Source organism: Ammodytes marinus (assembly GCF_949987685.1).
Source record: "Ammodytes marinus genome assembly, chromosome: 5".
Taxonomy (NCBI): Eukaryota; Metazoa; Chordata; class Actinopteri; order Uranoscopiformes; family Ammodytidae; genus Ammodytes; species Ammodytes marinus.
Window position 1 is genome coordinate 34,182,527 of NC_137234.1, and position 12,174 is coordinate 34,194,700.

The 12,174-nt window shown below is 43.1% G+C and overlaps 1 protein-coding gene across 1 annotated transcript in view; it reads left to right on the forward strand.

The window, feature by feature from the left end:
- Positions 1-12,174, forward strand: part of agbl1 (AGBL carboxypeptidase 1) — a gene marked incomplete at both ends in the record, with an annotated part of 253,412 nt that overhangs the window by 154,456 nt on the left and 86,782 nt on the right. The window contains 3 exons of the mRNA XM_080027750.1: positions 3,000-3,194; positions 3,873-3,963; positions 6,390-6,656. Of these exons, the coding sequence (XP_079883876.1) occupies positions 3,000-3,194; positions 3,873-3,963; positions 6,390-6,656 (553 nt within the window). The remainder of the gene's footprint in view (positions 1-2,999; positions 3,195-3,872; positions 3,964-6,389; positions 6,657-12,174) is intronic.

Consider the following 12,174-nt stretch of genomic DNA (forward strand, 5'->3'; position numbering starts at 1 on the left):
ATACTTTAATTAAATGTTTTCACAAATCTAATGGTGATATGAGACAACTCAGTAAGTAACACTGCATTGGTACGGGAAAACCAGGGTTCAATTCCCACTCAGGGTGGGGGTACTCGAATGAGGGTCCTTACGGCCCCCACACACATCCTACCTCTACTGCGCGTCTACCTCGCGTCTGCGTCTGACTTTTTGTCACAGACTGTGAAATCAACGTAGAGCGAGCACACATCCAACCTCAGACGCACTGCTGAGGCGCGTCGGAGGCACGTCTGCAGCGACGCTCCCCTTCACCTCAGGAGGCTCGCCTATTTTTTTTCTGAGAGCAGCGCGTCTCTCTCGCGTCTCTGTGCTTTAACTGATAGAGAAATACTCTGCTGACAGTCATACCAGCAGCATTCACTCTAGTTACACGTTTACCCGGTGTGTTTATTTCAAAATAAAACATCCCTCAGTCGTATACGCGAATAATCCCTTTATTTCACGATTTAATTGTGCAATCAAAATCCGAGGGATTTAAAACCTAATTTTCAATTAGTTCTGGCATTTCATTTTTGGATAAATTACACATATAGAGATCCAATATAGTGAAGAAATAAAAAAGATCATGATGAGCGCAACAGTTTTCCGTTGCTCTATCTGTGTCTACGGCCTTCTTCTTCCCCGACCACACCCCCCTCTCTCTCTCCCGTATAAATCAGTAAAGTGATTTTTGAAATACTCTGCTGAGAGTCATATTGACTTCATACTGGCAGCTTTCGCTGTAGTTTCACCATTTCCTGGTGTGTCCCCTTCAAAATAAAACTTCCAACAAGCGAAAATATGTCAAAAAAAAAGAAAAAAAAATGGCAATAGGGGCGCACGGATTACTGTCCAGACTCAATATAAATCATATGCATCATAGATGACATGAAAGAACTTCATTTTTAATGGGAATTATCTATGAAAACTCTATGTAGAAAGATAGGGCTTTTAGAAGCAGCGCTGCAGCAGCAGCTGCTGAGACGTTGCATGTGTGTCCGAGAAAAGTCCGAGAGAGGCAGCAGTAAGGTAACGCGACGCGCTCCAGAGGTAGACGCAGGATGTGTGTGGAGGCCGTTAGGCAAGACCCTAAATATTAACTGCCTTCCCTCAGTTGTAATTAGCTTTGTATAAAAGTGTTTGCTAAATAACATGTTATATAATGAGACACGGACAGGTTGGGAAGGTGGATTGGATAGCGCTCTCCCTGAATATCGCATATTTTAAGACCAAAACAAGTCCTATATTCGCCTCTCCAAAGCGGGGCCCTAAGCATGTAGGCTTGTTCCTATCGGTGGGGAATTATCAGCTAGTGGCGAAGGTCGGATGATGCCAACTAGAAGTCGTCGGGTTTGAATATGTGCACAGAACTGGGTCTGGCAGCAAATTCCTGTAAACAGGCTGGACTCTCTCCTTTTCCATGGTTGCCTACTGTGTAAGAGAACAATAGGGTCGCCTCTATGCAACTGTAAGAAACCATGAGAAAATCTCTGACGGTTGTTTGTTCGTATGCACCAGTCTGAACCAACATCTTCAGTGACTGCTGCTAGTTGTGGTCAGAAGGTCATCAGTGCTAGCCTGGAAATCCAGACCTGCCGCTGGCCAATTTAAATTTGCTCAGCGTGTTGGTCTGGACACGATCCATTGGAGCTCATTAACTATGTCGGAAAATTATGACTTACTAATCAAATCGTTCTATCTGATATGGGCGGGCCAGAACCCTATGTATGGTGCTCTGGGGCGGACTAAACCGGATGATGACGGTGCTGGGCTTGAAAACAACAAAAATGGATGCGGATAAGTTGTTTGAGTTTGAAACGGCTTTGGCCTCGACATTTAACGACTTGGACGACGGCACTCAAATCTTTCATTGGCAAGAAAGAAGAATGTTCTGTTTTGCTGACCGACCACGGCAAAAGTTTAATTTACCAGTTAACCCGCTGTTCGCTAAACGAACGGGGCTTACGGCCTCTGCACACATCCTACCTCTACTGCGCGACTTTTTGTCACTGACCGTGTGATCAACCTAGAGTGGGCACACATCCAACCTCAGACGCACTGCTGATGCGCGTCGAAGGCACATCTGCAGCGACGCTCCCCTTTACCTTAGGAGGCTCGCCTATTTTTTTCTGAGAGCCGCGCGTCTCTCTCGGGTCTCTCTGCTTTAACTGATAGAGAAATACTTTGCTGAGAGTCATATTGACTTCATACCGGCAGCTTTCACTGTAGTTTCACCATTTCCTGGTGTGTCCCTTTCAAAATGTGGCAAAAAAAAAAAAAAGGCAATGGGGCGCACGGATTACTGTACAGATTCAATATTAGACTCAATATAAATCATATGCATCATAAATGACACGAAAGAACTTCATTTTTAATGGGAATTATCTATGAAAACTCTATGTAGAAAGATAGGGCTTTTAGAAGCAGCGCTGCAGCAGCTGCAGCTGCTGAGACGTTCCATGTGTGTCCGAGAAAAGTCAGAGAGACGCAGCAGTAAGGTAAGGCGACGCGCTCCAGAGGTAGACGCATGCGTGCAGAGGCCGTTATCAGGCCTAGTTTATTGCTCTGATTGGTCGTAGTGCTATCCAATTGCGTGCATTGGTATTTGAAATGCACGCGTAGGTGCCGCCCCTTGAGTTTGGAAGGTCTATTGATCGTGGCCAACTGAAGAACCTACTGGTTCATGGCAGCAGTAAAGGGGACCGTCAAGCTGAAGAGGAGGCTTTTAAGGTTTAGGTGGCCCAGCGGTCTCCTGAAGCAGCAAGGCAGGTATTGGAAGGCCAGCAGTGATGCAACTTTTTCTGTCATTTAATCAAACATCTGCCTGTCGGTGGATTTCAGGAACACTAGGGAAAAGGACTTTCAGTTGGCCTCAAGGAAGTTCTGGCAAACCCTACTCAGAAAGGGAATGTGGGGATTGGCTCAGGCTGTATCCATCAGGGTTTATAATCTGCTGACCCTTAACTGAAAATATTGTGGAGTGGTTGAGTACTTTGAGGGACTCCTAAACCCAACCAACACATCTATGGAGCAGGCAGAATTTGAAGACTTGGTTGGAGCCTTACCTATATCCTTAAAAGAGGTCCCAAGTGTGGATCATATTCAGATGCTGAAGGTTCTGAACATTGTTGGTCTGTCCTCGCTGACACGCCTCCTCAGTGTTGGGAGGAGATCAGGTACAGTGCCAGTAGAGTTGCAGTCACATATGGTGGTTCCCATTTTAAAAATAGTGGAGGATTTCTTTTTTTAAAGATTTTTTTTTTTGGCATTTTTCATGCTTTATTGATAGTTTTGAAGAGACATATGTGAAATGGGGTAGAGAGGGGAGTGACATGCAGAGAACGACCGCGGGCGGGAATCGAACCCGTGTCTGCTGCTGGGCCCGGCCTGGGGGGGGACGCCCTACCAACTGAGCTAAGGGCGCCCCAATAGTGGAGGATTTAATCTGGCGTGCCGGGCCCAGGAGGCACAATGCAGATTTTGTCCTAACGACCAGATCCTTACCCTTGCAGAGTAGCTAGGGGGGCCATGGGAGTTTGTTCATCATGGGGACGTATGGAGAAGGTTTATGACTGTGTACCTCTGGCAGTCCTGTGGGGGGACTGCAGGAGCAAAGGTTAGCAGGGCATCTGCTGTGATCTATCCAATCCCTATAAAACCAAAGTAAGAGCTGTTTCCCTATCCTTAGCACAAAGTCAAACACATTGTGCTTCTTCATTGTCCCTTGCTTTCATCTTGATTAGTCAAATTCTGCAAGTTTGTCCTCCCCTTCAAAAACCACAGCCTTGTTATTTTCTTGTTACCCTTTACATAAGTATTTCAATACACTACATTCTCTCTCCCTCTCTCTCCAGCTGCTGCTCAGTTAAAGGCACATGACTTCCACAGTCACAGCAGCATCTTCAGCACCAGTCCCAGCTTTAGGACCCTGGTTGGAGAGCCAAGGTACGCTGAAACTCTCTATTTTCTCTGCCTCTATTTGAGAAAAAACTTTTGTCATCCTGTAATCAGGGGGGTAAAAATAAATTCTGTGTACCTGAAATAAGTCTTCACCTTCATCTTATCCACTCCAGCCACTTATCAATAATGATTTGTGTTATCATGTATCTTACTGTTGTGGCTTCAGCTAATATGTTTCTTTTTTAATGCTACAATTACTTGGAAGGGGCTCCGACATATGGACAGTTTTGACAGTGTTAAATATTCCTGTTTCTGGTTGTAATTGTTCTGTAGTGATTTACATGTCCTTGATTTTACCTTGATTCTTCCATTATATGATACATTTTTCTTTGATTTTATATTATTGTTATAGTGACTTGCATGTCTGTGTTTCTATTCCAGTAATTTATTTTACCCTTTTTTCAATGTTGGTGTATTATGGTCTAAATTTGATTGTGAATTAACTTTGTATATTCTCGGCTACATTAAAAATAAAAGGCTTGCCCTCAATTGTACCTCAGATAACTAAAAGGTTGACGATGATAATTAATTAATTTGGTTTTAGAAATGCCAGTAAAACAGAATTTAAGTGAAAACCTTTTGACTAAAACCTCAACACCGCTGATGGACATAATTAGCTATGCAATTAACAGACCAGAAAGTTAATATATTTGATATTTATACATCATATGGTATATTGTTTTATCTCGTATATAGTTTGTCATGGCAAATCTGTGTTGTTAACACATTTAAAAGATACATAAAACATAACACAAAGTCCATACAAATCCAAATCTATTAAAAAGGATATTGTATCTTAGTCATGGGGGGTTTGCAGAAACCGCAGACATGACCGGTGTAAACTGGCTTTTGCCCCTAAAAAGATCTCCTTGAGTACGGTGTGTTTTATCTTGGGGTGACCCGGGGCCGGCTTTGCCCACCCAAATGTGTGTCTTGTCCACCCAATCAAAAGTGAAGAAAATGTATTTCAGCCAATTTAAATATGTGTATTTACTATACCAGTACCATGCCTAGCTCCTGATTGGGTGGGCACGGCGACAGCCCGCCTCCAAAGTCACCCATCATCTGCTTTTCTGTGGTCACCCTTCAATCATGTCCACAGAGCGCAGTCTCTGCGTTGCCAAAGCAGTTTGTAGGCTACTGTACAGCTTTTTCCACACGTTAACCTGTTATTTCGGTAAGTTAATGCTGCGCAAAAGCTCATTCACTTCCTACTTTATCCAAACTTTCTGGTTAACGTATTTCTTACTCTAGCCTGTAAACAAGCCTAGAGCTGCTTCCGCCTGCTCCTTTAAAAGAAAATGCAAAATTGCAATTTTACTACTTTTGTCTGGAAAATGACTTAATATCAGTGTTTCTGCCAGCAGAAGTGGATTTTCAATTCAGAAATATTGTGATATTTCTTCAAGTTCTGAGGTGTCTTTGTGATGGTGTTGTGCAGATTATTCTTTCTATTTTATCTATTTATTAATTTCTAAGAAAATTTAAATATAATATTTAGCTTTTCATACAGTCAAAACCAAAATTATTCATACCCCTGGCAAATTTTGACTTAAAGTTACTTAACGTTTATGAAACCAGCAAGCTTGTTCTTGATTGGAAATGCCACAGGCTTCTCCCAAAAGATATTAAGACGATGTACAAGAGGCATCATTGTGGAATTTTTTTTTCAGGTTTTATTAAAGCTGGGGTATGTGATTTCTGATTGGTCAAAACTAACATGAGCTGTACACTTTGACCAATCAGAGCGAGGCTCAGATTCTCTGTTCTTATTGGCTGTTGGGACTGTCCATTCACTTTGGCACAACTTTGTTGGTGTAGAGCGTGTCAGGGAGGGACCATAGGGGAGGGACCAAAGACAACAAGTGGAGCGGTTGAGGTATTTGGATTCGAATCTCTATCCCAACTGCCATTTTCTCCCCAAATCCTCCACCCCAGCTTTAACATTTGAAAAATTGGCGTATGAATAATTTCGGTTTTGACTGTAGAAGGTGGCAGATGGTTTTTATACTGATGTGGAAAGCTTCTGGTAGCAGTGCTATCAAGGTAAACCCCCAATACGGCATTGATGCGTCTAAAAGCTTACATTACAGTAAATGTGCCAAAAAGCAAGTGCAAAGATCTTGCAAGGGTAAAAAATTTCGAGCATCTTCAGTATCTCTGCCCACCTATTTTTTTTATATCAGCCCGTACTAATCTAACTGGCTAGAACCAGCCCCGGGGTGACCTGTGTTTATCTCACAAGAAACATAGATGCCTGATCCTTTCTTGCTTTGTTCTCTGGCAGTGATGTCCCACTATTACCTTCACCACCCCCCTTTTACTGAATCAATTCAACAGTTTGACGTCTCTTTCTTTGAAACTTGCCTTTGATTTTTAATCAAATATATCATTTTGTTTTCTGCCCCTAGGGAAGAGCCACCCCATGGTCAAAGACGGGATGAGCAGGATGATGAGGAAGAGGGAGCAGAAGAATCGGACCATTGTACCATGATAGACCGCTTATTGGAGAGACACGGATCCTGTATCCCCCACCATGAACCCAAGCTGTACAGTGCTGTAGCTGCCCAAACCAAATCTATCCCAGGCTTCAGCATCCTGGCTTTTCCTGATTTCTGGGGTCACCTCCCACCATCAGGACTTCAACCCATGGCCCCACGCAAACACAACTTACAGAGGTACTCAATGCTGATGACAACACTTAATGTCTTTGGAGGACTAATGAAGTTAATGTCAAAATGGACACGAATATGGGTTCAGACATGGAAGTAGTCACTTTTTAATTGTGAAAATGTATTAGCTGGTTATTGGTTGTTGGGAAGGATAATGTTGGGTGAACCTCCATCTTGGTTGTTTGTTATTTGTCATAAACCTGGCACTAGGCCATGATAAAAAACTAAAAGGAACACACAATGTAAAAAAAAAAAAAAAAAATCAGTAGTGTCATTTGGAGGTGTATAAAATCTATATAAGGAGTTGTGAAGAAAAACTGGTACAACCAAAACAAAATACAGCAACAGGAATATATATTTTGTCAGCAAATAATATTATTTAGATATACAAGATATATACAGTGTACAACAATTGTAAAATACAAATTTGTTGTTATGGTTTGACGCTGGTTGGACCCAAGAGCAGGCAGAGACAGTATTGGATAAATAAAAAGGTTTATTGAATGAGGTGGAGAAGCTGGGGGTTGATGAGGAAGCCGGGGGAAGTGCGAGGCAGGTGAGCTGGAGTGAGAGATCCGGGTAACTGCAGGCAGAGGAAACAAAGTTAGGATGATCATCAAAAGCACAACAGGAGACGAGAGAGAGAGAGTGAGAGCGAGGTAGACAAATACACTTGTAGCCAGGTACGTATAATTACCACTGAGTGCGAGGAACGCTCTGGCACCGACTGCAGGGAAACCAGGATGTGACATCCGTCACACTGTCAAAACCTCCTTCTATCACCTCCGTAATATTGCAAAGATTACATCCTCCCTCACACCCCATGCTGCTGAAAGACTCATCCATGCCTTCATCTCCTCCCGCCTTGACTATTGTAATTCGCTCCTCGCCGGCATCAGCACCACCTCCATCAACAGACTCCAACGTGTCCAGAATGCAGCTGCCCGTCTCCTCACTCACACCAACTCGTGGAACCACATCACCCCAGTCCTCAAAAAGCTCCACTGGCTCCCCATTTCTTTCCGGATCAATTACAAACTCCTGGTCCTCACCTACAAAGCCCTCAACCATCTGGCCCCCCCATATCTCACTGACCTTCTCTCCCCCTATCAACCCCCTCGGGCCCTCAGATCCTCCTCAGCCAGTCTCCTCTCCACCCACACATCTAAACTCTGCAGCTTTGGTGACAGAGCTTTCTCCAGGGCAGCTCCCAGGCTCTGGAACAGCCTCCCCCAACATATCCGTGACTCTGAGTCCCTCACCATCTTCCTGTCCAAACTCAAGACCCATCTCTTCTCCTCTGCCTACCCCTAGTTCACCCACCAACCCAACTCTACATGACATTTTTGTTTGTTTATTGTTTTGTTTTTGTAAAGCGCTCTGAGTGAGAGAAGAGCGCTATATAAATAAAATTTATTATTATTATTATTAGATGTAGGTGAGTTGATTAGTGATGAGAACCAGGTGTGGAGACAGACAGGGGGAGTGGCAGAAGGAGGAGGAAGAACACGCACAGCAACCAGCTGTGATCACCACATTTGTCTCTGTATTTTAAGCTATATTGCAGTTGAAGGTACTTTTGCAACAAAAAAATTCTTGAAAAAATGTATATTCCGAATACTAAATTGAGCTTTGATTGCTAACTAAACAAATGAATATTTAAATAATTTGAATTATTCAGCCCGAGTTATGCAGCTCCACTAGCACTTTGCAAACAGAGTAAAGGCTCATTTATGCTCCAATTCCGTGCGTAAATAGAGACGTACGTTTACAACGTTATATCCGTCACTGCCCTCATACTTCCATGCGTCCTTTATGTTGGAATGGACATTAAGCAAATCAACCATTAGTGGGCAGCAGCGCCGCTCAGAGTAAAAAGTTACTCAAATAGGAAGAAGAAGATTCAAACAGTGAATCAACTGGAATACATATTTTATAATAGGTCCATGGAAGAAACAGCTTTAGCGTAGCGATGGAAGAGGCTAAACTAGATGCTGTGTTATAGATAGCGGGGGTCTGTGAGGACATCACTTCTCTATTGCTGCCGTCAGCCTGCTGTCTAGCTGACATTCTTCCCCGTGCGATCCCCGCTCATGCTGCTCTGTTGTAGTTGTATGTCTCTGTGCCCCGGCCGTGTAACTTCATAGATAGATAAATGTGTATGTAATTTCGTACCAACTCACAAACACCTCTCCTCAAAAGTTAAGACATTTTCTAAAGTATTATGTCTTTCGTTTGTGTTTGTAAACAAATGTACAGTAAGTGAAAGTGAACTGATGGCTGTGCGCCCCCCGTGATCTTCGGTAGTAATGCTCTGTTCTGTCCGTTTGGTACGCATCCGCAAGCTTGCAGGATACGTGCAGAAATACGGACGTAATGTACGCAGAGTACGGACAGAAGGCTCCATCCGTATCCGTATGCGTATGTAACGTAGAGCATAAATGAGCCTTAAGGCTCAGCAGGACAGCACGCACACACACACAGATCAACCAGGCAAAGCAGGGGTCAAAGCAACACATTCTTCAAGAAAATGTCAGACTCTGTGGCGCTACCTAAAATCGTAACACTGCATTTATTATCTTAAAATGTGTGCAGCAGTATCATGAAATTTGCATGTGGCACCATAAACCTTGCAACTGGTTTGAGAAAGTTGTATGTGTGCTGATGGTAAACTTACAGGCAGGAGCAGCCATTCTGATGCGTATAACATTACCAGCCAGATCCTTCCAGAATGGAAAGAATAGCTTGCCCGTCTACAGCTGCTCGTCTACAGCGCCATGATTTGCGTAGAACAGCACCCACAATCTGTCCTGTCCATAGCACCGTTAATAAGCCCACATTGTTAAGCAGCTCAGCGCAATTTAGCTTACTTTTTGCGTTAAAGTGAGTAAGCAGATCCCTTCCCAATGTTCATGAAGCAACCGCGGCACTGTGTGCTTTTTCATGAAAATACAAAGTATAAACACACAAAAATAGTCCCTCTCAATGATTACTTCTGCCCACTAGAATGTGGTGTGGTGGTGTTTATCTGCATGTGTATCTACCTTTAAGCAGTCAGGATAAGGACCAGGGGCCGGTTTCCCGAAGCCTTCTTAGAGCCTTCTTAACGCTACGTCATTCGTAACCCCTACGTAGAGTTCCTACTTAACATTTTGCCTGTTTCCCGAAACGTTCTTTGCTACGGATCACTTTCGTACGTCATACGTTGGTAAGGTTGGTCTGGAGCGCCCTCAGAGCCTTCTTAGCTCTACCGTAGGGATGTTTCAGCTCTCACTTGTGTCATTAAACTAAGAAATCTGACTGTATTTCATATCAAACGGACACAGCGATGACTGTATTAATAACAAACTGTTAAAAAAACGATCCAACTGTATATAGTGTATATCACGTATATTTAAAGTATGTTATTTGATATTTTAGCAGAATACCATTCACTCTGATTCACAAAGTGTTCAAACTATATGAACAAGTACTTTTTAGTCATCTAACTGACTTGACAATCAGCATTAACTGAATGGATGCGATGTCCATCAATATGAAAATACTTTATAGCCTACGTGATAGCCTACACTCCACAGTCGGATCGTTTTTATTAGTTTGATATTAAGTACAGTCATCGCTGTGTCCCTTCGACATGAAATACAGTCAGATTTATTAGTTTAATGACACAAGTGTAGCAGGACCCATGTAGCTGCTTTTAGCTAAAAGGGCTACACATTAGCTCAACATGCTTTCACCTCATGGGAAACAGCTGGGGGGACCCAGCTCAGGCCGAAACTGGAATTAAGTCACCCCTCCCTTTACAGTTTTGAATCTGGTGACAAAAACCCCAGATGTCACCTGACTGGCCGGAGAGGTCACTGGACCCCTCCTCCTACCCTGTGGTTGGTCACCTGCCCACAGGAGGCTTAACCTTTTCTGAGACATATAAATAAGCCATTTACAGCGTTATTCAGTCTCTTTGATCGCACATTTGTTTGTGTAAGTGTGAAGGCCAAGGAAAGAACAACAAAACCACCGGCACCACCGGGCAAACGGTCCAGATGAATCCATGGTGAAACACTTCCTAACCCTTTTTTAACTGTCCAAGTGGCCATCCCAGAGGTTTTCAGAGCTCTCCTTAAGTGAAGCCTTCTTAAAAGTAAGACTCTAAAATGAGAAGTAAGCGTATTAAATTCACAGTATTACACTAATAATACTGACTATACAATAATATATTACTGTATGACAATACATTCTTATAAGTAGCTACAGTACTTGTATAAAAGGCTCTGAGATTAATGGTTACTGTTGCTTTAAGAGCAGTTGCTCACGGCCTTTAGTATAAGTTAAGTTTAGTTTTCTGACAGTTAAGGCCTTTGCACACCGGGCGCGTTTTATTCGTGCGATTAATCCGTTTATTAACGAACGTATACAGAGTCAATACAAGCTTCCACACCAGCGCCGTCATTTCGCATCGCGAATTTGCGTTTTTTATTTTTTCGAACTGAGTTCGATTTTTCTGGGACGTCGCTTCTAAAGTGGGACGCGACAAAATTTGCATTTCAAAACATTCGCTTTTACGTTGCGTTTATTCGCGTCGCGCCCGGTGTGCAAAGGCCTTTAGTCCGAGAGATTCATGCGAGCCAGCAGGTGGCTCATCGTCTCTCTGATACCTGCTTTATTTGTTTGATTTCTCCTGTATTGAGTTTGTGAAATGTAAGTGCCTTTTACTTTGTTTCATTGTGAGTATTAATCAATAATTTGTATAAGTTTGATGTTGGTTGTTAAGCTAAGTTAATCAGCGTCGTGTGGTTGCTATGGCAGTTGGTTATCACGTGAAAGGGAGATGTCCTGCACATGCAGTGTGCCGCTTGGCCCATGTCTGCTCTTTGGCGTGGCTAGAGTCTGTTTATTTTATCTGAGTATTTTGTGTATGATTTCTCCAGTATTATGAATGAGGCTCTGTTTAGTTATTTATATCAGCCTGCTATAATTGTATATGTTGTTAAGCCAATAGGTATTTATTTATTATGCCTTGTAAAACTAATGGTGTTTTATTTTACTGTTTTATAGAAAACTGGAAGACAATACCAGGGATTTAAATAAATACGGCGAAAAGAATATAGCCTAAAGAAAGCTACGTCTCCTCATCCTCATTCCTTGCACTCTGATCGGTGCACCATTCCTGGATGCTATTTATACCTCTTGATCTAGCCCTCCTGATTTATCATTAAAACATTTGGTCCTTCGAGCCAGATAATAGCATTCAAGATGGAGTTGGATGAAGAGATGTACCCTGCTGTGAGGCCTCGGCGGCAAATCCGTCGACCTGACAGATTTGGAGACTACGAGATGGACTATGAGGGAGCCCATTATAGAGACCGATGGGTCCAGCCAACTTCTACTATGGAGAAGAGGGTGCCTATTCCACGGGAGGATCCAGTCCAGATGACCCCCTTCCAGTCACACCAGACTCCCTCTGGTAGCTTTCATGGGAATGCTGCTCACCAAGAGATTCCTCAGCTAGCCCCAGAACGCCGCC